Below are 19,764 nucleotides of genomic sequence, written 5' to 3'. Positions count from 1 at the left end.
GGGTTCATTTGTGCAGATCTTGGAAGAGAAGGGAGAACATATAGAGATAGCTTCGATCTCTGAGAACGTTTCCAATCGAAACTAGTTTTATGCTTTTTTTCATTCATATTTCAATAATGACCTCTATCTCTTGATATTAAAAAAAAAAAACGGTAGATCATTAATCAGTTTTTGGGCAATAGCAATAAAACCTGTTAGAAAATGCGAATAAAAACATAAGATCTTTTAAGTTAAAAGTATTTTGGTAACTAAAATCTAAGGAAAGTAAAGTATGCTGCTAAGAGGTACTTTTCCATTATTTACACCAGTTTAGAAAACTTTACATAGTAACATAAATAATTATAATACCTGTTTTCATAATAAAAACAAATAAAAACTCTTTTTTGTATGCTTTATTGATTTCCATTGAAATAGACACATTTATATAATTATCTTGGTTTCGTTCTTGTTTTTGTTGCTGTTGATTTTTGTTTCTTGAATATCTGTTTTCAGTTTGCTTTTAAAATACAAAGTATTCAAAGTGTTTCTCAGTTTGATGCCTTTAATTTTCAGTACATAGTATACGAAGGACTTTTCATCTTATACATACTTGTATATAGAATATATGTATATATATATTGATAGTTCCTGGATCTAGCAAAAGTGTTTAAAAAGTTGTTACACATCCAACAACATCTAAATTCAAGTATGTAATAATGTAAGTGTAATTGCAATGGAACGTTTACTTTACTGACTCTCAATATCATCAATATCAATATCCTGGATCCTTAGCTAGAGGACCTACCAATCAACAGGCGACATCTATGCTTTATGCTCCTTTTATGCGGCTAATTCGTCTCTCCTTATGCTCTCCTCCTTTTTTTTGTAGGTTTTTCATTTGTTTTTTGTTTTTCTTTTGGTTTTACCTCAGTTTTACAACATTAATTTTAATTACAAAAAGTTATTAAATAATACAAAGTACAGTTAGAGTTTACAGTTTACGGATCTCCCATTGGGTTCTCCATGATTTTCTTTTATCTAGAAACATCTCGCGACAACTTTTAGTTCAAATTAATGCACACAGGGAAACAGAATTATGGATTATGAATTATAGAACACACACAGAACGAATTTGGAACGGGAAACGGAAACAAAAGCAAGAGGATGAATGGGTTGGCGGGGGATCCCAGCAGGGATCCATCTCACAAATTAGTGGCAAAGAAGTGTAACAAAGAAACTACGGTTTAGCCAGATCGCAGACTATCTGGCCAACGCTTAGGTTACATAATTGTTTATCGTTAATAATATTACGTTTAAATAGAATCCAGCGGGAGGATCTCTTTCCTTCTCTCTCTTTCTATCGATCGCTCTATCTCTTTTAGAGCAGGGCGCACTTGCGCTTGGACTTGGGCTGTAGGACCGGGCACAAGACCGACCGAATGGCCTCATCAAACACCGTCTTCAGGCCCTTTTGCGTCAACGCCGAGCACTCCAGATACTTGACCGCACCGATCTCCTTGGCCATGGCCAGACCCTGCGGGTAAGTGATCGGCGCCAGCTTCTTGTCGCGCAGCTTCTCGATCGTGTTCTTGTCGTCGCGCAAATCCAGCTTGGTGCCCACAAGGATGATGGGCGTGCTGGGGCAGTGGTGACGCACCTCCGGATACCATTTGGCCCGCACGTTCTCGAACGAGGCCGGATTCACCAGCGAAAAGCAGATGAGGAAGACATCGGTCTGCGGATACGACAGTGGTCGGAGGCGGTCATAGTCCTCCTGCCCAGCGGTATCCCATAGTCCCAGATTAATAGGCTTCGCGTCCACCATCACGTTGGCGGAGTAGTTGTCAAAAACAGTGGGGATATATTCCCCGGGAAAGGCATTGGTCGTATAGCTGATCAGCAGGCACGTCTTTCCCACGGCTCCATCGCCCACCACGACGCACTTGATCGCCTGCATGGTGTGTGTCTAGTTCTTAGTTGTTGCCCCGGACTGGAGTGGACTCTGTGGTAGGAGTGGAGTGCTTTGTGCGAGATTGAAGATTGTGCGGTGACGGCGGTGGCGGCGGGGTGGTGCTGCAGGGGGTGCTGATGGCTGGTCTGCTGGCAGTTGTCGGTTCTTTTTGGGCGGCGGCGACGGCGGAGGGCTGTTGCTTTCGCGGCGGCCGTTGTCCGTGTTATTCTCGTCGTTCCGGACTCGTTTTCAGTGCCCTTTTGGTCCTCGGGGACGCCTTGTGATAGCGCCTTGCGTTTCGGGCACTTTAAATCGCGTTTTGTGCGTTGAATTCCCTAATTTTTTCTTTAATTTCTGTAAATTTTCTGTGTACTGCAGTGTGACCGCGGCTGGACTGTTCAAAAATACCATCCGGCGTTCTAAAAATATACCGTTTGCATCGTGGTATATACCAATAAGATAGCGCTGAATTCTGCTGAAACTTACCTAAACCTCGTTTGTTTTTAAAATTGTGAACCATCAAAAGTTTATTTTTTAAACATTGTTGCCTTTCCATAGTATAATTCGAATACTCTTAAATAAATAACAGCATAATAGAATATTTGTAATAGTTCAAAATATAGTTTCTGATTACATATTCTTCTTACAAGTAATAAATTAAAAAAACAAGAAACATTTATATATTCCAAGATATGAGCAATTAATAAATTTAATAATTATATCCCGAAAATTTCCCTCTTTTGGTATTTATATTGAAGCTCAGTATTTTTAGTGGTTTAAAGCAGAAAAGTCTACCTGGTCACTCTACGGCACCCATTAGCAATTTCGAAAATTGTAATTTATTTGCTTCCAATTAGCTGAGGCATAAACGTTGCGCCACCTGTCCATCGCCCTTCCAGAATGTCTGACGTGTACATCGTGTCCGCCGCCCGCACCCCCATAGGTGATGATATCCAGCAGCCAACAGTAGCCGACCTAAACGTGTGCGTTTGATATCCAAATTCCAATTGGTAACTTTCTCTTTCTGTTTATCCTAATCAAAATCAACAGGTAGCTTCAATGGAACGCTTTCTAAACTCAAGGCCTCTGATCTGGGCAGCGTGGTGATCCAGGAGGTGCTCCGAAGAGCCAATGTGGAGGGACAGCAGGTCAGCGAGGTGATTCTCGGCCAGGTATTGTCCAAATATTTGCATTTCTACTTGTGGGTTCTTAGCAACTTTCCATTCTCTTTGTTATGTAAATCTCGCCAGGCGCTTTGTGCGGGCCAGGGTCAGAATCCGGCACGGCAGGCTTCACTCAAGGCGGGTCTGCCCATCCAGGTGCCAGCCTATGGCATTAATTTGCTCTGTGGATCGGGTTTGAAGTGGGTTCTTTAACGAAAGAAAATACAACATGGAATTCCTGCTGATTACGGGTCTATTATTATTTTTCCAGAACTGTTGCCTTGGGCTATCAGGCCATCCGCTCAGGCGATGCAAAGGTCGTGGTGGCAGGTGGACAGGAGAGCATGTCTCTAGCTCCACACGTAATACACTTGCGACAGGGCGTTAAAATGGGACCCGGCACACTGGTGGACACAATGCTTAACGACGGTCTCACCGACGCCATGGAGAACATACACATGGGCGTCACAGCCGAGAATCTTGCAGAGCAATACCAGATCAGTCGGGAGGCTCAGGATGCCTATGCCGTTCAGTCACAAAATCGTGCGGAGGAGGCCCAGAAAAATGGCTACTTCGATAAGGAGATTGTACCCGTGGAGATCAAGGATCGCAAGGGCACTCAGATCTTCGACAAGGATGAGTACATCAAGGTCGGCAGTACCATCGAGGGAATCCAAAAGCTACGTGCGGCCTTCAAAGATGTGAGTTTGACGATTAGTTATGGTAATTTAAAAAGACGCAATAACTATTTTATCACTTATTTGCTTAGGGCGGTTCCGTTACCGCTGGCAATGCCTCCGGTGTTAACGATTCCGCTGCCGCAGTGCTGCTTATGTCGGGCGATGAAGTGACCAAGCAGGGTTTGAAGCCGCTGGCCAAGATTGTGGGCTGGACGCAGACCGGCATTGAACCGAAGGTGATGGGCTTAGGACCAGTTACAGCCGTTGAAGCTTTGGTATTTAAAGGAGACCTTAATTGCTGTACAGATAATTAAGATTATCCCTTCGTTTAGCTTACCAAAATAGGTTGGACACGCGAAGAAGTAGATCTTTACGAGCTTAACGAAGCTTTCGCCGCCCAATCCCTGGCTGTGCTGCAGGACCTCAAGCTGGACGCCAGCAAAGTCAATGTAAATGGCGGTGCAATTGCCTTGGGCCATCCAATTGGTGCTTCAGGCGCCCGTGTCCTGGTCACGCTTTTGTACGCTCTAGAGCGTACAGGTGGAAGTAAGGGTATCGCCTCCCTGTGCATTGGCGGTGGCATGGGCATCGCCCTGGCCGTAGAACGCGTCAACTAAGCCCATTCATGGCCATATTTATTATTTTCCCGTCTCCCTTAAGTGTACAGTTGCAAAGTAGTATTGCATTTTTTGATCGCGTAGTATTTCCAAGTATGAATATGGTGTACACCGAACCCAAGTCACAAAGTCTACTCAATTAAAGCAATTTAGAAACGTTCAGGTTTCCTGTGTTTTATCTGGAACTGGGCACTTGAAAAACTTATTTGAACTGACATCCAAGTGCCTTAATTGGCAGAGTAAGTAAAATTTGCACAAATTACGTCAGCCCAGTTGCAGTTTTATTTATAGAAGAATTCTGATGATGCACAACCCATTTTATTTGCTTTTCATTTTAGTTTATACAAGTCAATATTTTGTGTAACATGTGAAGTAAATTATCGTTTACAGTCCGTTACGCACGTCAAAACTTTAAAATTTAAAACAAATACAGGAAATTTCTTGAAAGCCTCTTGATAAAAAATTATCTAAACTATACATGTTGGTCAACATTTTAATACCCTTTTAGAGTAATATAATTTTAGTCAGAAGCTTAAAACGCTATGAAGGAGTCATTTCCGACCCTATAAATCATATATATTCTTAATCAGCATCAACAGCTGAGTAGTTCCAGCTATCTGCTGTCAAAATATAAAGTTTCAAAACAATTTTTAAATTTTTTAAGGGGTTACATTGTTAAAATTTTCAAAAATGGTCAAAAGTTTTAATTCTTTTAAATATTAAATTGAGTATTTAAAACTAGTACAGAAAGGCTTTCCGAATTGAAATTAATGCATTTTTTGCATAGTTATGTTTTTTTTAGCTATGATTTGCCATACAAAATCTCGATAAATATTGCTTAAAAAAATTCAAAATTTTAGCTGAGTATGATCGATTCTATAATTCATCTTCAAACTGCTAGGATATATAAACTTCGGCTACCCGAAGTTAGTTTCCTTTCTTGTTTTGGACTACATTACACAAGACTAGGAGGCATCAATTTTAAATAATTCTAGTATATAATTAAAATCTTAGCTATCAAAACTATTAATCGTAGTTAATACAGATTATAAATACAGAAAATAAATTTGACTAATGCTGAATGAAAAGATTTTTCTAAAACAAATAATGAATAAAAGCAGTGTTTCTTAATTTCGTAACTTGTGCAAACACATTTATCGGGTGTTAGTTCGGACTTTGGAATAAGACCTCGTAAAGGTAACAAACCGGTAGACGTGAGAAGATACTGTAAAATTATAATTTTGTGTGACTACATGGTCTTTACGGGCATATAACATTTTAAAAAAGGTCTGCGAACAAAATTCTATGATAAATCCTCAAATTTGAATTCAAATGTATAATAATTTGTAATTCCTAATCTCAACGCCTTAATGCTATGACCTGCACTTTATATGCCAATTGAATTGTTCAGGAAATCGCGCTGTTTATTGCTATTATTAAATACAATTCGTTTGTACCCAAGAATTTTGAATGCAATTTTCCAGCTGAAAGAAGCGTTATCGGATTAACTGCGCCACGAGTTCACAGGTCGTTTATTGTCTCCAGGAAGATGATAAATAGCTTCTCGCCTCCACCGTTACCGTGAGCAGCTCTTCAGGTGCAGCGCTTCCAGCTCCTTGGGCAGCCGTGGACTGAAACCGTACGGATTGGTGCAGATAATTCTCTTTTCCGGCGATGTTTGCGCTACTTGCTCCACCGATGGCACACACAACTGGGCGTAGGTGGTAATGAAGCTTGACCACAGTGTCGGCGTGCAGCCCAGGGCGAAGTACGAGCCCCATTTCTGGGAGTCCAATTCGGCGACATACGGATACTTACCGTCCTCCAGAAGCAACTCCTCGGAAATTGCCACGGCATCGAAGTCGCGATGTTTGACTGGCGTATAAACATCCTGAACGATGTTATCGCCGAAGTAGAGCGCCTTGGCATCACCCGGCTCTTTATGGAGGAGCCTGGCCATAGCCGCGTGCAGCTGGTGCCAGTTGCCTTGGGAGTAGACCTCGCCCACCCTTACTTCCGTCGCCTCCGTGGGCAGTTCCTCCAATTTCTGCACATCCACCTGCATGAAGGGCCGCTCACTGGTGAAGAAGCCCGGCTTCTTAGCGTACGTCACTACAAAATCAAAGTGCTGCCGCCAATCCTTTCCCAGAGCCTGCGTGGCCGTTAGATTGGCAAAGTCCACATTAGAGCCGGTGAGCAGAAAAAGCTTCTTGCCCGCTTGCCGCAGCTCCTGCAGCCACTTCAGCACTCTGGCGTCCGTTCGGAGAATGAATCTCTCGGGCTCTGCTCGCATGCTCTTGAAGTACGAGCTCTTATCATTTGCGAAGTGCTCCCGGCTATAGATGTTCATCAAGCCTGCCTGCACATCCTGCCAGACTTGGTACTCCTCGCCAGGTGATGGTTTCCTTTCCTTGTCCACCTGATCCACGGCTTGGGCGAAGACCAACGCACTGGGCATATCGAAGTAATCCAGCAAGGAGCGCATTTGCGTTGAGGCAGCGCCATTCCACGTGGACAGCGGATCCTTGTGGAAGGCACTGGTCACGTCCCACTTGCGCTCTGGCCCGTAGATCTCAAGGATTTCCGCGTCGCTCAGCAGCCGAGTGCCGTGAGCCGCCCGCAGGATCTGTGCATCATTGCTCAGCTTTAGGACATTGCCGCGCGGCCCATCCAGAAACAAACCCTTTTGCAGGAAGTCCAGATCTAGCGGCAAGTCTAGAAGCTCCTTCTTGTAGCCCTTCTGCCCCACCAGGAACTCCTTGAGTACCCGATAGATCAAGGCTGACATCTCGTGCAAATTGTAGCGTAGCAGAGTGCCATCAAGGTCGAAGCCCACGATGTCGTAGTCATTCAGGATCAGCTCCTTGCAGTAGGAAGTCATAATGGTGCTGGCGGAGTATCTTGAATCGTTCGCGGCCGAATGGTGAAAATTCCTGCGGGTCTGCTGCTGCTGACCGTGTATTGCTTCACGTGTTGTTGCTGCCGGTACTGCTCGGCTCAGTCCCAGTGGCATTGAATTGAGCGCCAATTCTCGTACATTACGTAACTGGTGCGAAACATCTGTTTGCCTTTGTTTGTGTACGTTTGTTTTTGTTGATGTGGCAAGGCGAAGGGCAGGGGCGGAGGCGCAGGCTGAGGGAACGGCCAAGGCAACGGAGACAGCGGCGGAGGCGGCGCCCAAGGAGGCCGTTCTGCCCAGGGCCAGCATCTTATCTTATCGGCTAGCACATCTCCCGGACACGAATCGCGTTCTAAATTTAAAATTAAACCGAATTTCACTATCTTTCAGGTGGTTTTGTCAACACCATTTTTTACGTCTAGCATATTTTTTCCCGTCGATTTCGTCTGCCAGTGTTGCCAGACTTCGGTTTTGGTGCTGCGATGTGACACGGATTAGAGCTAGAAATAGCTAGTTCTCTGGCTTGGCTATAAAATACAAACAAAGTTAAGAAATTAATTAGATAATTAAATATAATTATTCTATTCATTCCCCTTAAACGTATGAAAACAATAATGGAAGATAACAAGCACGACGAACTTTGTATATTCCAGCAGTTTGCATCATTTGGAAACTTTTCATTTCGCGTCAAAAGAGCAGAAAAACTCATAGGAGGATTACTGCACTTTTTATGAACTATCGACTGTGATAAAAAAATTATTCTAAAATCGCATAAAAATAAGTTTATATCAGTATTTATATCTAAAATAATACCGATTATAAATATATATGTTGAAACACAAAGAAAAAATGAACAAATTCATTACTGAACATTTGTGTGAACTATCGATTTGATCAAAGAATTATTCTAAAATCGTATAAAATAAGTTTATTTCGCTACTTATATCTAAAATAATACAAATTATAAACATATGTGTTAAAACATGACGAAGAAATGAAAAAATGCATTTCATACATATATTTTATGTAGAGGTGTATAATATATTTAAATTTTTACAGTTACAGGTGCAATTTTATATGGCTAGATAGACTGGCTGTTGACCCTGTTCAAGAATATATAAGATTTAAAAGGTCGAAAATGACCACCAAACATCAGACTAAAACGTTACAACTAATCGCGCAATCTGACGTGAGCACGGCACCGGGCCCACCTCTAGATTAAATCGACCGATGTGCCATCACTAGCAAGCGTACCGGAATGGAAAGAAAATAGTTTTTGTATTTTACTTTCGCTTAATTTTGCACATTTGTTCGCGTTTCTCGTTTTCTGCGGCCCAGTTTATTGGCTTCGTGGCCAAACCCGCTGCAACCATGTCCAACTGCATTGAAATACCCTTGCAGGACACCGATGAGGTTAGTTTTAAGTGAATTTTAAAATTTCGCAATGAGGGTTCAATAAGTATTGGCTTCGGTTTTAGGTGATCGAGGTGGATCCAGATCAACTGCCCGACTGTCCGGAGGTGTTGAGCATCCTGAAGCAGGAGCGTGCCCCGCTGCACGTGTGGGTCAATGTGTCGGTAAGTGGATGGAGGAGGGGAGATGTTGAGGTTGAGAGACTTGCCCAACGTTTCTGGCGCTTTTCCAGCTTGCCTACTACAAGCAAAAGAAGACGGAGGACTTTGTCACGTTGTTGGAGGAGTCACGCAGCGATGACGCCACCAAGGACTATCGGGACTCGGACAAGGACCTCATGCGTGCCCTGGACATGTTGGCCGCCCACTATGTGCAGGAGGCGTATCGCGAAAAGTCCAAGGACAAGAAGCGTGAGCTGTTCATGAAGGCCACCAACCTGTACACCAGCGCCGACAAGATCATCATGTACGACCAGAGCCATCTGCTGGGCAGGGCCTACTTCTGTCTGCTGGAAGGCGACAAGATGGACCAGGCGGACGCACAATTCAACTTTGTGCTTAATCAGTCGCCCTCGAACATCCCCTCGCTGCTGGGCAAGGCCTGCATAGCCTTCAATCGGAAGGACTACCGCGGAGCGATGGCGTTCTACAAAAAGGCCCTGAGAACGAATCCCAATTGCCCGGCGAACGTGCGTATTGGCATGGCCCACTGCTTCCTGAAAATGGGCAATCCCGAGAAGGCCAAGCTCGCCTTTGAGCGCGCCCTCCAGCTGGATCAACAGTGTGTCGGTGCACTGATTGGCCTTGCCGTGCTTAAACTCAATCAATTGGAGCCGGAGTCCAATAAGCTCGGCGTCCAGATGCTCTCCAAGGCCTACACCATCGACAATGCCAATCCAATGGTGCTCAATCATCTGGCAAACCACTTTTTCTTCAAGAAAGACTACCAGAAGGTTCATCATCTGGCTCTGCACGCCTTCCACAACACCGAGAACGAAGCGATGCGAGCAGAGAGCTGCTATCAGCTGGCCAGGAGCTTCCACGCTCAAAGCGACTATGATCAGGCCTTCCAGTACTACTATCAGTCCACCCAGATAGCTCCAGCCAATTTTGTACTGCCGCACTACGGCCTGGGGCAGATGTACATCTATCGTGGGGACACGGAGAACGTAAGTCTTTACAAAAACCCGTAAAGAAAACTTTGGTTGACTCAATAACTTAATTTCAGGCCGCTCAGTGTTTCGAGAAGGTGCTGAAAATCCAACCTGGCAACTACGAGACCATGAAGATTCTTGGCTCGCTGTACGCACACTCCAACTCTCAGACCAAACGTGACATGGCCAAGACTCATCTCAAAAAGGTTACTGAACAGTTTCCCGAAGACATTGAAGCCTGGATAGAGCTTGCCCAAATTCTTGAACAGAATGATCTCCAGGCCTCACTGAATGCATACGGCACTGCTTCGAGTATTTTGCGGGACAAGGCCAAGTATGAGATACCCGCAGAGATTCAGAACAATGTGGCGTCGTTGCACTACCGTTTGGGCAATCTGAAAATGGCCAAGGACACACTGGAATCGGCACTGCAGCATGCCACCTCGGAGATGGATAAGGATGTTAAGTACTACGAGTCCATTCAGGTCACCATGAAGTACAACCTGGCCCGACTAAACGAGGCCATGAGCAGCTACGATGTTGCTGACAAGCTGTATAAGGAGATCCTCAAGGAGCATCCCAATTACATCGATTGCTATCTACGGTTAGGCTGCATGGCCAGAGACAAGGGTCTGATTTTTGTTGCCTCAGATTTCTTCAAGGACGCATTGAATATCAACAACGACAATCCGGATGCCAGGTCTCTGCTGGGAAACCTTCATTTGGCCAAGATGCAGTTCGCTTTGGGCCAGAAGAACTTTGAGACAATTCTCAAGAACCCGGCAACTTCCACGGATGCCTATTCACTGATTGCTCTGGGCAACTTTTCGCTGCAAACGCTGCACCAGCCAAGCAGAGACAAGGAGAAGGAGAGGAAGCACCAGGAAAAGGCTTTGGCCATTTTCAAGCAGGTAAGATAAGTGCCGGTTAGAGGTTTTAGGGAATTATTAACATTTCTCCTCCACCTTCAGGTTCTTCGCAATGATCCGCGTAACATATGGGCGACCAATGGCATTGGCGCAGTTCTGGCCCACAAGGGATGCGTGATCGAGGCGCGGGACATCTTCGCCCAGGTGCGTGAGGCCACCGCTGACTTTTGCGATGTGTGGCTGAACATTGCCCACGTTTACGTGGAACAGAAGCAGTACATAAGCGCCATCCAGATGTACGAGAATTGCATGAAGAAGTTTTACAAGCACAACAATGTCGAGGTGATGCAATATCTGGCCAGAGCGTATTTGCGGGCCAACAAGCTAGTGGAAGCCAAGGCGGTGCTACTGAAGGCACGTCGTGTGGCCCCCCAGGACACTGTTTTGCTCTTCAACATTGCCGTTGTGCTTTCCCGCTTGGCTATGGCCATACTCAAAGATGAGAAGTCCACTCTAGAGGTTGTGTTGCAGGCGGTTCACGAATTGGAGCTGGCTCAAAAGTAAGTTGAAATGTGAATCCCCAAAGTACTGGGAAATCCTTGTATTCCCCCTATTTCTTCGATAATTTCGATTAGGAAGCCTTATCTCCTGTAGATTTGAGTTAAGATAACTTTAAAGTACAGGAAATCCTTGAATAATGAGTTTATAATCGTGAAATCTTATCGTCTGGCTGATAATTAATGGAATAATCTGCATGATTCTTCAATGTCCAGACCTGATTAGATTGAATACTAAACTATAATTAAATCCCATTAGTGAAAATGGCTTTTGAATCCTTTTAAATATTGTTTCTTTATTATACAGATACTTCCAATATCTCTCCGTTCACGGCGACAAGAACCGCTTTAACATTGAGGTAGCCGGCATTGAGGCCAACACCTGCCAAGATCTCCTCTCGCAGGCCCAGTATCATGTGGGTCGTGCCCGTCGCATCGACGAGGAGGAACGCTCGCTGCGTCGCAAACAGGAGGAGGAGCGCGAGGCATTTAAGCTTAAGGTGGCTGAGCAGCGCAAGCGACGCGAGGAGGAAGCCAAGACATCCAGGGATCAGTTGCTGGCCAAGCGGCAGGAGTATGTGGAGAAGACTAAGGCTATGCTCATCATAGCCGATGCTCCTGAAAAGGAACGCAAAAAAGGTGGCGGACGGCAGCGCAAGGATGACTACATCTCCGGTAGTGACAGCGACAACGAAAGACCACGAGACGGCGAGCGTCCAACAAAGAAGAAAAGCAAGGCTGGAGAACGCAAGAAGGGCAGTGGTGGTGGCCGCAAGCGCAAGACGGAGAAGTACGAGAGCGACAGCGATGAGGAGACTGCTCGGGGCAGCGGAAAGTCCGGTAAGAAAAAGGGCAAGAAGTCCAAGGCGGTCAAGGAGTCCAAGGAAAAGTTGTCCGCCAAGCAGCGCCTCAAAATTGTGTCCAAGGAGACAATCTCGACCAGTGAATCGGAATCGGAGAGCAAACGCAGCCGAAGTAGGAGTAGAAGTCGCAGTCGTAGTGGAAGCAGAAGTCGTAGCGGCTCCGGTAGTGGCAGTGATCGTGCCGCCAGTCGGAAACGCAGTAGGAGCAGGAGTGGATCCGGCTCTGGTAGCGATAGCGATGGAGCAGCAAAGCGCAAACGAGCAAAGAACCGCATCGAATCTGAAGGGGAATCCGATAGATCTGGTTCCCGTCCGAGATCCCGCTCCAAATCGGGTTCCCGTCCGCGATCCCGCTCCAAATCGGGTTCTCGTCCGCGCTCTCGCTCCAAGTCGGCCTCCCGCTCCCGTTCCCGCTCCAAGTCGGGCTCCCGATCCCGTTCACGTTCTCGTTCAAAGTCTGGATCTCGCTCTAGGTCAGGGTCTCGTTCCAGATCACGCTCCAAATCCGGTTCCCGCTCAAGATCCCGTTCTGGCAGCCGGTCGAAGTCCGGATCGCGTAGTCGATCAGGAACGCCCGAAAATTGAAGAGCAAGCGCACCACAACAACAAGCTGAGTAAAACACTTTTGACTATATTTAGAATTTCCTTCAAGAAATGCAGAAAAATAATAAAAATATAAAACAAGTGCAGAATGCATGAGGAATTGCTAATTGGCTTGCAGGACTTTTTTGCCCAGAAATCGAACATATTTTCAAGTTAAAAGTTGTCTTCTAAACAAATATAAATTATGTTCTATAATTGGAATATAGTCATTTGATTTCTGGACAACAATGTAAAAAACTATCAAAATCCGAGTCCATTTAATTATGTAAGCCATGGGATGAAAAATGAGCCGGGATTGCCCGTCGTCTACTATCGAACTTAAGCCCAACCGGGCTACAGAATTGGCTAGGGTAATATTAGTTTTCATCCACGCCGATGCTTTTGGATCATGTCCCGAACGATACCTGCCATTGGCTGTGAATGGCGCAGAACGAAGGCGTGGGCAATCTTCTGCGTATCAAGCTGGGCATCAACCTTTGGATAATCCTTTTTCAGCTGCTCGTAGTAAGAGATGGGGACCCAACCGTCAGTGGTACCATAATAAAACTTCAGTATGTCCAGATTCTGTTCCACAATCTCGCGTTGGATTCCACGAACGCGGGCCATCTCATCATCAGCGAGGAAGACCACCTTCTCCGCCACCGAGGGTTTCGAGTACTTTAGGGCAGTACCAATAAAATGACGCGGAATTGAGAAGATCAGGAAGTAGATCTGTATGAAGAACAGACGGAGCCAAACGGGCAGCGCATTAAAAAACGTGAAGAATATGTAGCCAAAGACCGAGTACAGGGGCATGGCTATCTTGGTGAAGACCCAGCCGTTGGGCGTCTCCATCATGCGCTCGACAGTGGGAAAGAGCATGTAGCACTTCTGGACTCGATTCCGGATTCGCTCGTTTTCCAGCAGTTGCAGGATCATCCAGGCGCCGATGGAGTGGCCAATCAAATGAATTTTCACATCGCTCGGGACGTACTTCTCGATAAATGCGATCTTATGCCGGATTTGCCCGTCCAAATTGAACAACTCCTCGTTGCCGCTGAGCTGGGGAACCTCTCGAATGCTGGCCTCGGGCGGATCATCGTGGCCAGCATGTCCTGTGCAAAATGTGAGACCATGTAAGCACCGGTGCTCTATATTGTCTGCAAACACTCACCGATCACCCACACGGGAAGGTCGCCCAACTCTCTCTGCAGTGTGCCCGCGAACTCTGTGTAAAAGCCAGGCAGTCCGGGATTGCCCGTTATGCAGATCACCACCTCCTTCTCGGTCAACGTCTCCTCGATCCACTTTCCCCACGTGAAGATGTGTGTGGGTATTGAGTTAATGTTGACGTATGCCTCCTGCATGTCGTCGGCGTGGCACAATTGCTGAAAATCAATCGAATCGAACCACAGCCAACTGCTGCTGCTCCAGCTCTTTTAACACGCAATGTCTCGTCCACGTTCCCGTGGCAACCGGTTTTTCCTTTGTTCAACTTCACAGCTGGCGCAGCCTTTGGCGATATTTGAATCCGTCGGTTTGGCGCGTTATATCCAATGTTTGATAGCTTTGATTAACACTATGCCGAAGCAGATCAGTCTTTCGATTCGTGTTTTGGTCAAAGGTCAGAGGTTCATTAAACCGGCCAGAAGGAACGGCTGATAAGCCAGGTAACCAGGGCTACAATGGCCGGCAAAATCAGCTGTTTGCATTACGTTTTAAATTTCTACGACTGGAACACACATTAAGTACGTAATAATTAAGGAAATAGCATTATTAATTCTTCCAATTACAAAATAAATAAATGGTATTACATACGTTTGTATATACATATAAAGCAATCATTGTTTTAATTTTAATTAAAGCAGACACAGAGTTGCCAACTTACGAAAAGAATTCAGTGCTGGCAACTTTTCCGTGCAATTAAATGCTAAAATAACCTTCCAAACCTGCTAGAAACGGATAGATCAAATACAAAAAAAAAGCCAGAAAAAAAGCCATTTAAGTTTTGACTGAATATTTTTTAATATGTATTTTTAATTGAAAATTGACAGACAATTATTGAGCTCAATGAAATCGATATGCCAAATGGCAAATTTCCCGACAGCAGCTAGCTTTTTATTTTCCTGCGTATGACTATTGAAAGTTGCCAGATCTAGCCGGCAAAAGAATAAGGTGGCAGCACTGAAGGCAATGCTGGCGCTTTCACAATCGATTGGCAGCCCCTAACTTATTTGTTGGTTTTTTGTTGCTGGTTTTTGATTTTTTATATTTTATTTTCATAGAAAACTGATATGCAACCGTAAATCTCGGTCAACTAGCGTTGTTAACCCCAAATGAAAAGCAAGATCCAGACACAACAGTGTGTGACAGTGTCAAAGGCATGAGCAAAGGCATCCCGAGCGAGCGGAACCACAGCAAAAACAACAGCGCACAGGGGGCAAAAGTGGACGAAGAATGTAGCTAACAGCCCAGCTGCTTTCTCGAAAATTCTCGTATCGACGGAAGTGTATCAGCAAGAAAGTAATTAAGCAAAAGTCAACGGAACTGGTGCTGGAATGACAACTGCCATGGAGCTATACTGCTGGGGGAGCACCACCCATGGACAACTGGGTCTTGGCGGCATAGAGGACGAGCAGGTGGGTGACAATCTTTTAGAGTTGACAGGCGCTCTCTACTGAGTTACTTCAATCCATCGTCAGATCGTTACGCCCAGCCAAATACCATGGAAGCCGGACTCCGCCGTGCAGCAGGTGGCCTGTGGGCACCGGCACACCCTCTTCCTGACCGCCAACGGCAAAGTGTACGCCTGCGGCAGCAACGACCACTCGCAGCTGGGGCACGATCTACCCACCAAAAGGCCACGTATGTCGCCATTTCGTATGTACATAATCTTCATGTATCGTCTTGTCTTTCCTTTCACTCCTATCTCCACCGCATCGCCACCGCCACCACCACCGCTGTAATCGAGGTTTAGTACCACATTCACTCTCCTCTGCGGACTCTTTGCAGTGCTTATCCCCGAGTTACAGGACTATGTGATTATCCAGATCGCGTGCGGCAGCCGCCACTCGTTGGCCCTATCCGAGTGGGGTCAGGTGCTAAGTTGGGGCGACAACGATTGCGGCCAACTGGGTCATGCCACTGATCAGGAGATCATTCAGCTGCCGAAAGTCGTGCGTCAGCTAGTGTCCAAAACAGTGGTGCAGATTGCGTGCGGCAATAATCATAGCCTGGCGCTAACGAGCTGTAAGTGTAATCCTTTGGCACTTGGCTCTTCAGAACTTTTCCCTCTGATACACACCCCATAATTTACCTTTCAGGTGGTGAAATGTATTCGTGGGGCTCCAACATCTACGGCCAGTTGGGCGTGAACATGCCCAATGAGCTGACGCACAGTAATCATCCCGTAAGATTGACCACGCTTCTGGGAATTCCGGTGGCGGCCATTGCCTGCGGTGGCAATCACTCGTTTCTCATCTCCAAGTCAAGTGCCGTGTTCGGTTGGGGCAGGAACAACTGCGGGCAACTCGGACTGAATGACGAAGAGAACCGCGCCTATCCCACCCAGCTTAAGACGCTGCGCACTTTGGGCGTACGATTCGTGGCCTGCGGCGATGAGTTCTCAGTGTTTCTGACAAACGAGGGCGGTGTGTTCACCTGTGGAGCTGGCGCCTATGGCCAATTGGGACATGGCTTCGGCTCAAATGAAATGCTGCCAAGAATGGTCATGGAATTAATGGGTAGCACCATTACTCAAGTCGCCTGCGGCAATCGACACACTATGGCGCTAGTGCCGTCGCGCGGAAGGGTCTACAGCTTCGGATTGGGCAGCTCGGGGCAGTTGGGAACGAGGAGCACCAAGAGTTTGATGCTGCCGCAAGTGGTCATCGGTCCTTGGGTATCGCCCAGTGGATCGGCTTTGCTGCAGTCCAGCGATGCGAAGGTCTCGGTGGTCATTCATCAGATCTTCTCCGGCGGGGATCAGTCCATTGTGACGACCACATTGTATGTGGACAAAGTGCCGCCTGAAGATCTAAGAAATTACAAGTAATGACAAGTATCTTCATTTTAAGAATTGCCATATTAAAATCGACGATTTCCTCCTATTTTCAGGAAAAAATCCCAGATTTTGGCCCTAACGGCGGAGGCCACCAAGCAATGTGCTCGTTTCAAGCAGGATGATCAAAGCGACTTGGATCTGCTAAACACCATGGAGCTGATCTTCAAAAGTCAGGCCTGCCTGAATGCCTCTTTCTTGCTGGACCACGAAAGACACTTTGGCTGTTCCGTTCGCAACCATGGATTGGATCTCAAGGCGGCTCAACTGGCCTTTGATCATTTGCGTAATGTCGAGAACGAAGCCATCAAGCAGGTGGTGCGTATGAGTCTTTGCTTGATCTCCGATATTTCTTCTAAAGATCACCTTTTCAGATTTGGGACAATGTCACCAAGGAACTGATTGGTTCCATGGTGGCCTCACCCGCTGATGTTGAGAGCATGCGTGTATACCTCCTGCTGCCGCTGTATCATGAGTTTGTGAACTCTAAGCACTACAAGTCCCTGCAGGTACCCTTCGCCAATGCCATATTTAAACTGACGGAGAATCCGCGGAAGGTGCTGATTAAGTGGCTAGCCCAAACGCCATCGGAATACTTTGAGCATTTGGTGCAAAATTTTCTGCACGTCGTAGTCCACATAATAAGCTTCAAAATGGACTTGGCTGTCGTTAATCCCGCAGCTGAGAGACGTCAAAGGGTAAGTTTTTGAATATAACAGTGCGGAAGCGAATAACGATGTACATTTTTATTATGCAGCTGCTCCCCTACAGCTCCGATCTAGAAGTTATCCTAAAGCTGATCTCAACGCTCTGCGCCATCAATAACCGGCGTGATGATCGCCTTAATTATCAGGTCTTCTACTGGCCGGATCTCGCCGACTACGCTGACGTCCAGCAGGAGTATGTGAAGTGGATAATGGCCGACACTGCCGGAGAGTTCAATATCTGCAACTATTCATTCCTATTTGATCCCGCGGCGAAAACGGCACTGCTGCAAGCGGATCAGGCCCTTCAGATGCACTCGGCCATGGCCAATGCTGCCAACAATGTGAGTTTAGGGTTTCACAGGATGGATTTGCCAACTAATACACACTCACTCTCCACAGGCATTTTACAATCTGCTAAACTACGGCATGCCAATCTCCCAGTTCATAGTGCTGAACGTGACCCGAGAGAATCTTGTGCAGGATTCCCTCCGAGAGTTGCAGCGCTACCCGCAGAGTGATCTTAAGAAGCCTCTGAAGATCAAGTTCCAAGGCGAGGAAGCCGAGGATGCCGGTGGAGTGCGCAAGGAGTTTTTTATGCTGCTTTTGAAGGATCTCCTCGATCCAAAGTATGGCATGTTCAAAGAATTTGAGGAGTCCCGATTGCTTTGGTTCGCCGATCTAACCTTTGAGACGGAGAACATGTACTTCCTGATTGGCGTGCTCTGCGGCCTGGCCATTTACAACTTTACGATAATCAATCTGCCTTTCCCGCTGGCATTATTCAAGAAGTTATTGGGTAAATCAGTTGACCTCAGCGATCTCCGCCAGTTGTCGCCGCAGGAGGCCAACTCTATGCAGTCGTTGCTCGATTACAAGGGCGAGGATTTCAAGGAAGTCTTCGACCTGACCTTTGAGATATCGCGAGACGTGTTTGGCGAGTCGGAGACCAAGTGCCTTAAGCCTAACGGCAGCGACATAGCCGTAACTCTTGAAAACAGGTTAGACTTTCTTTTTGATTTTAAATATACATTTCTTACTATAAATTTCCCTTCAGACAAGAGTTTGTGGACCTGTATGTGGACTTTGTGTTTAACAAGTCGGTGGAGTTGCACTACAATGCCTTCCACAAGGGCTTCTTGAAGGTGTGCTCCGGTCGAGTGATTAACATTTTTCAGCCGGAGGAGCTGATGGCGGTGGTGGTTGGCAACGAGGAATATGACTGGCAGGCACTGCAGGATAACTGCGAGTACAAAGAGGGATACTCATCGGGCGATGATACTGTGAGTACCTACCGTCGTGGATTATTCCAATTGCTTGATTTTAATCTCCGTGTAGATCAAATGGTTCTGGGAGATCATCCATGATCTGTCCGAGGCAGAAAAGAAGAGTTTCCTCCTTTATTTGACTGGCAGCGATCGTATTCCCATCCAGGGCATGAAGGCTCTCAAGGTGAGTATTACAAGAAGATTGGAAAGTACAAAGAAATCAAAGTCAGACTCGCACGCAGCTCACCATTCAGCCCACTTCCGATGAGCGCTTCCTGCCCGTCGCCCACACTTGCTTTAACCTGCTGGATCTGCCGCGCTACAAGACCAAGGAGCGCCTCAAGTTCAAGCTGCTTCAAGCCATCCAGCAAACTCAGGGCTTCAGCCTGGTCTGATACACACACCGGCTTTCAAGTACAGGTATTTTTTCCAAAACTATTTCTCGCATTTCTGGATTTAAGAAGAACGATACATGGAACACAGACATTTATCACCGATCAAATCAAATAGTATAATGTTGTGTGTTATGGCTTTAAAAAACTAGAGTAAATATCACATTGTTATGGAATTTAAGGTAAAAAAGAGAAAGTAAGAATAAAATTGGTGCATCAGTTTGAAGACTATAAAAAGCAAGCTTTTTTCTTGAAATTTCAATACCATTGCAATGAAAATCATAACGATCATAACTAAGCCAAAAATTCATTGATTTTAATTCGGAAAGCTTTCCTATTTACATTTTTATTGAGTTTATAAATCTGTAAACTCAATTTACAATTTTAAAAAATTCAAATTTATTTTTTCAATTTTTGAAAATTTTAACGATGTAACCCCTCATAAAATTTTCAAAAATTTGTAAAGAAAACTGCGTAGACTTAAATTATAATACCATGCAAGAGTATAAAAAAACGATCTTAAAAATTTAATTCGATAACGATCACATCGAACTCAACAGCCTGTTGTTTTGATGTATCGATAAATACGACATCAGCTGTTTGCAAAATGTGGC

General features: G+C 45.7%; 6 protein-coding genes across 8 annotated transcripts; 3 read left to right on the top strand and 3 right to left on the bottom strand.

Moving 5' to 3' along the window:
- Positions 1–377: 377 nt before the first annotated feature.
- On the bottom strand, positions 378–2,362 carry Rac1 (ras-related protein Rac1). The gene has a single exon (XM_020956342.2). It carries the CDS (start codon positions 1,934–1,936, stop codon positions 1,358–1,360), a length of 579 nt encoding a protein of 192 aa, XP_020812001.1. The 5' UTR covers positions 1,937–2,362; the 3' UTR covers positions 378–1,357.
- A 70-nt stretch (positions 2,363–2,432) lies between these two features.
- Positions 2,433–4,550, top strand: Acat2 (Acetyl-CoA acetyltransferase 2). Its single transcript, XM_020956328.2, has 6 exons — positions 2,433–2,873; positions 2,981–3,102; positions 3,181–3,293; positions 3,365–3,794; positions 3,863–4,048; positions 4,106–4,550. Exons 1-6 carry the CDS (start codon positions 2,831–2,833, stop codon positions 4,388–4,390), a joined length of 1,179 nt encoding a protein of 392 aa, XP_020811987.2. The 5' UTR covers positions 2,433–2,830; the 3' UTR covers positions 4,391–4,550.
- Positions 4,551–4,649: 99 nt separating this feature from the next.
- Nt5a (5' nucleotidase A) lies at positions 4,650–8,137 on the bottom strand. 2 transcript variants are annotated; one of them, XM_086829656.1, is made up of 2 exons: positions 6,605–8,137; positions 4,650–6,542 (listed from the first exon to the last, which is right to left on the bottom strand). In XM_086829656.1, exons 1-2 carry the CDS (start codon positions 7,596–7,598, stop codon positions 6,511–6,513), a joined length of 1,026 nt encoding a protein of 341 aa, XP_086685782.1. In that variant the 5' UTR covers positions 7,599–8,137; the 3' UTR covers positions 4,650–6,510. The 2 variants fall into 2 exon arrangements, with proteins under 2 accessions (XP_086685782.1, XP_020811977.2); XM_020956318.2 differs by having other exon boundaries at positions 4,650–8,137.
- Positions 8,138–8,457: 320 nt separating this feature from the next.
- Positions 8,458–12,833, top strand: Ctr9 (RNA polymerase-associated protein Ctr9). Its single transcript, XM_086829654.1, has 6 exons — positions 8,458–8,702; positions 8,768–8,866; positions 8,935–9,870; positions 9,930–10,766; positions 10,827–11,284; positions 11,589–12,833. Exons 1-6 carry the CDS (start codon positions 8,661–8,663, stop codon positions 12,727–12,729), a joined length of 3,513 nt encoding a protein of 1,170 aa, XP_086685780.1. The 5' UTR covers positions 8,458–8,660; the 3' UTR covers positions 12,730–12,833.
- Positions 12,756–14,576, bottom strand: sturkopf (lipid droplet associated hydrolase sturkopf). The gene is made up of 2 exons (XM_020956377.2): positions 13,901–14,576; positions 12,756–13,841 (listed from the first exon to the last, which is right to left on the bottom strand). The coding sequence occupies exons 1-2, from the start codon at positions 14,091–14,093 to the stop codon at positions 13,111–13,113; spliced, it is 924 nt and encodes a 307-aa protein (XP_020812036.2). The 5' UTR covers positions 14,094–14,576; the 3' UTR covers positions 12,756–13,110.
- Positions 14,577–14,841: 265 nt separating this feature from the next.
- Herc4 (HECT and RLD domain containing E3 ubiquitin ligase 4) lies at positions 14,842–19,387 on the top strand. 2 transcript variants are annotated; one of them, XM_020956836.2, is made up of 11 exons: positions 14,842–15,365; positions 15,429–15,591; positions 15,739–15,975; positions 16,050–16,776; positions 16,843–17,104; positions 17,161–17,484; positions 17,544–17,834; positions 17,893–18,491; positions 18,548–18,773; positions 18,829–18,942; positions 19,001–19,387. In XM_020956836.2, the coding sequence occupies exons 1-11, from the start codon at positions 15,285–15,287 to the stop codon at positions 19,151–19,153; spliced, it is 3,177 nt and encodes a 1,058-aa protein (XP_020812495.2). In that variant the 5' UTR covers positions 14,842–15,284; the 3' UTR covers positions 19,154–19,387. The 2 variants fall into 2 exon arrangements, with proteins under 2 accessions (XP_020812495.2, XP_020812489.2); XM_020956830.2 differs by having other exon boundaries at positions 14,921–15,365; positions 15,429–15,606.
- Positions 19,388–19,764: the final 377 nt, after the last annotated feature.

This window comes from Drosophila serrata, unplaced genomic scaffold (assembly GCF_035046125.1).
Source record: "Drosophila serrata isolate PLE 108 unplaced genomic scaffold, ASM3504612v1 contig_217, whole genome shotgun sequence".
NCBI lineage: Eukaryota > Metazoa > Arthropoda > Insecta > Diptera > Drosophilidae > Drosophila > Drosophila serrata.
This window is presented reverse-complemented; position numbering and strand designations above follow the sequence as displayed.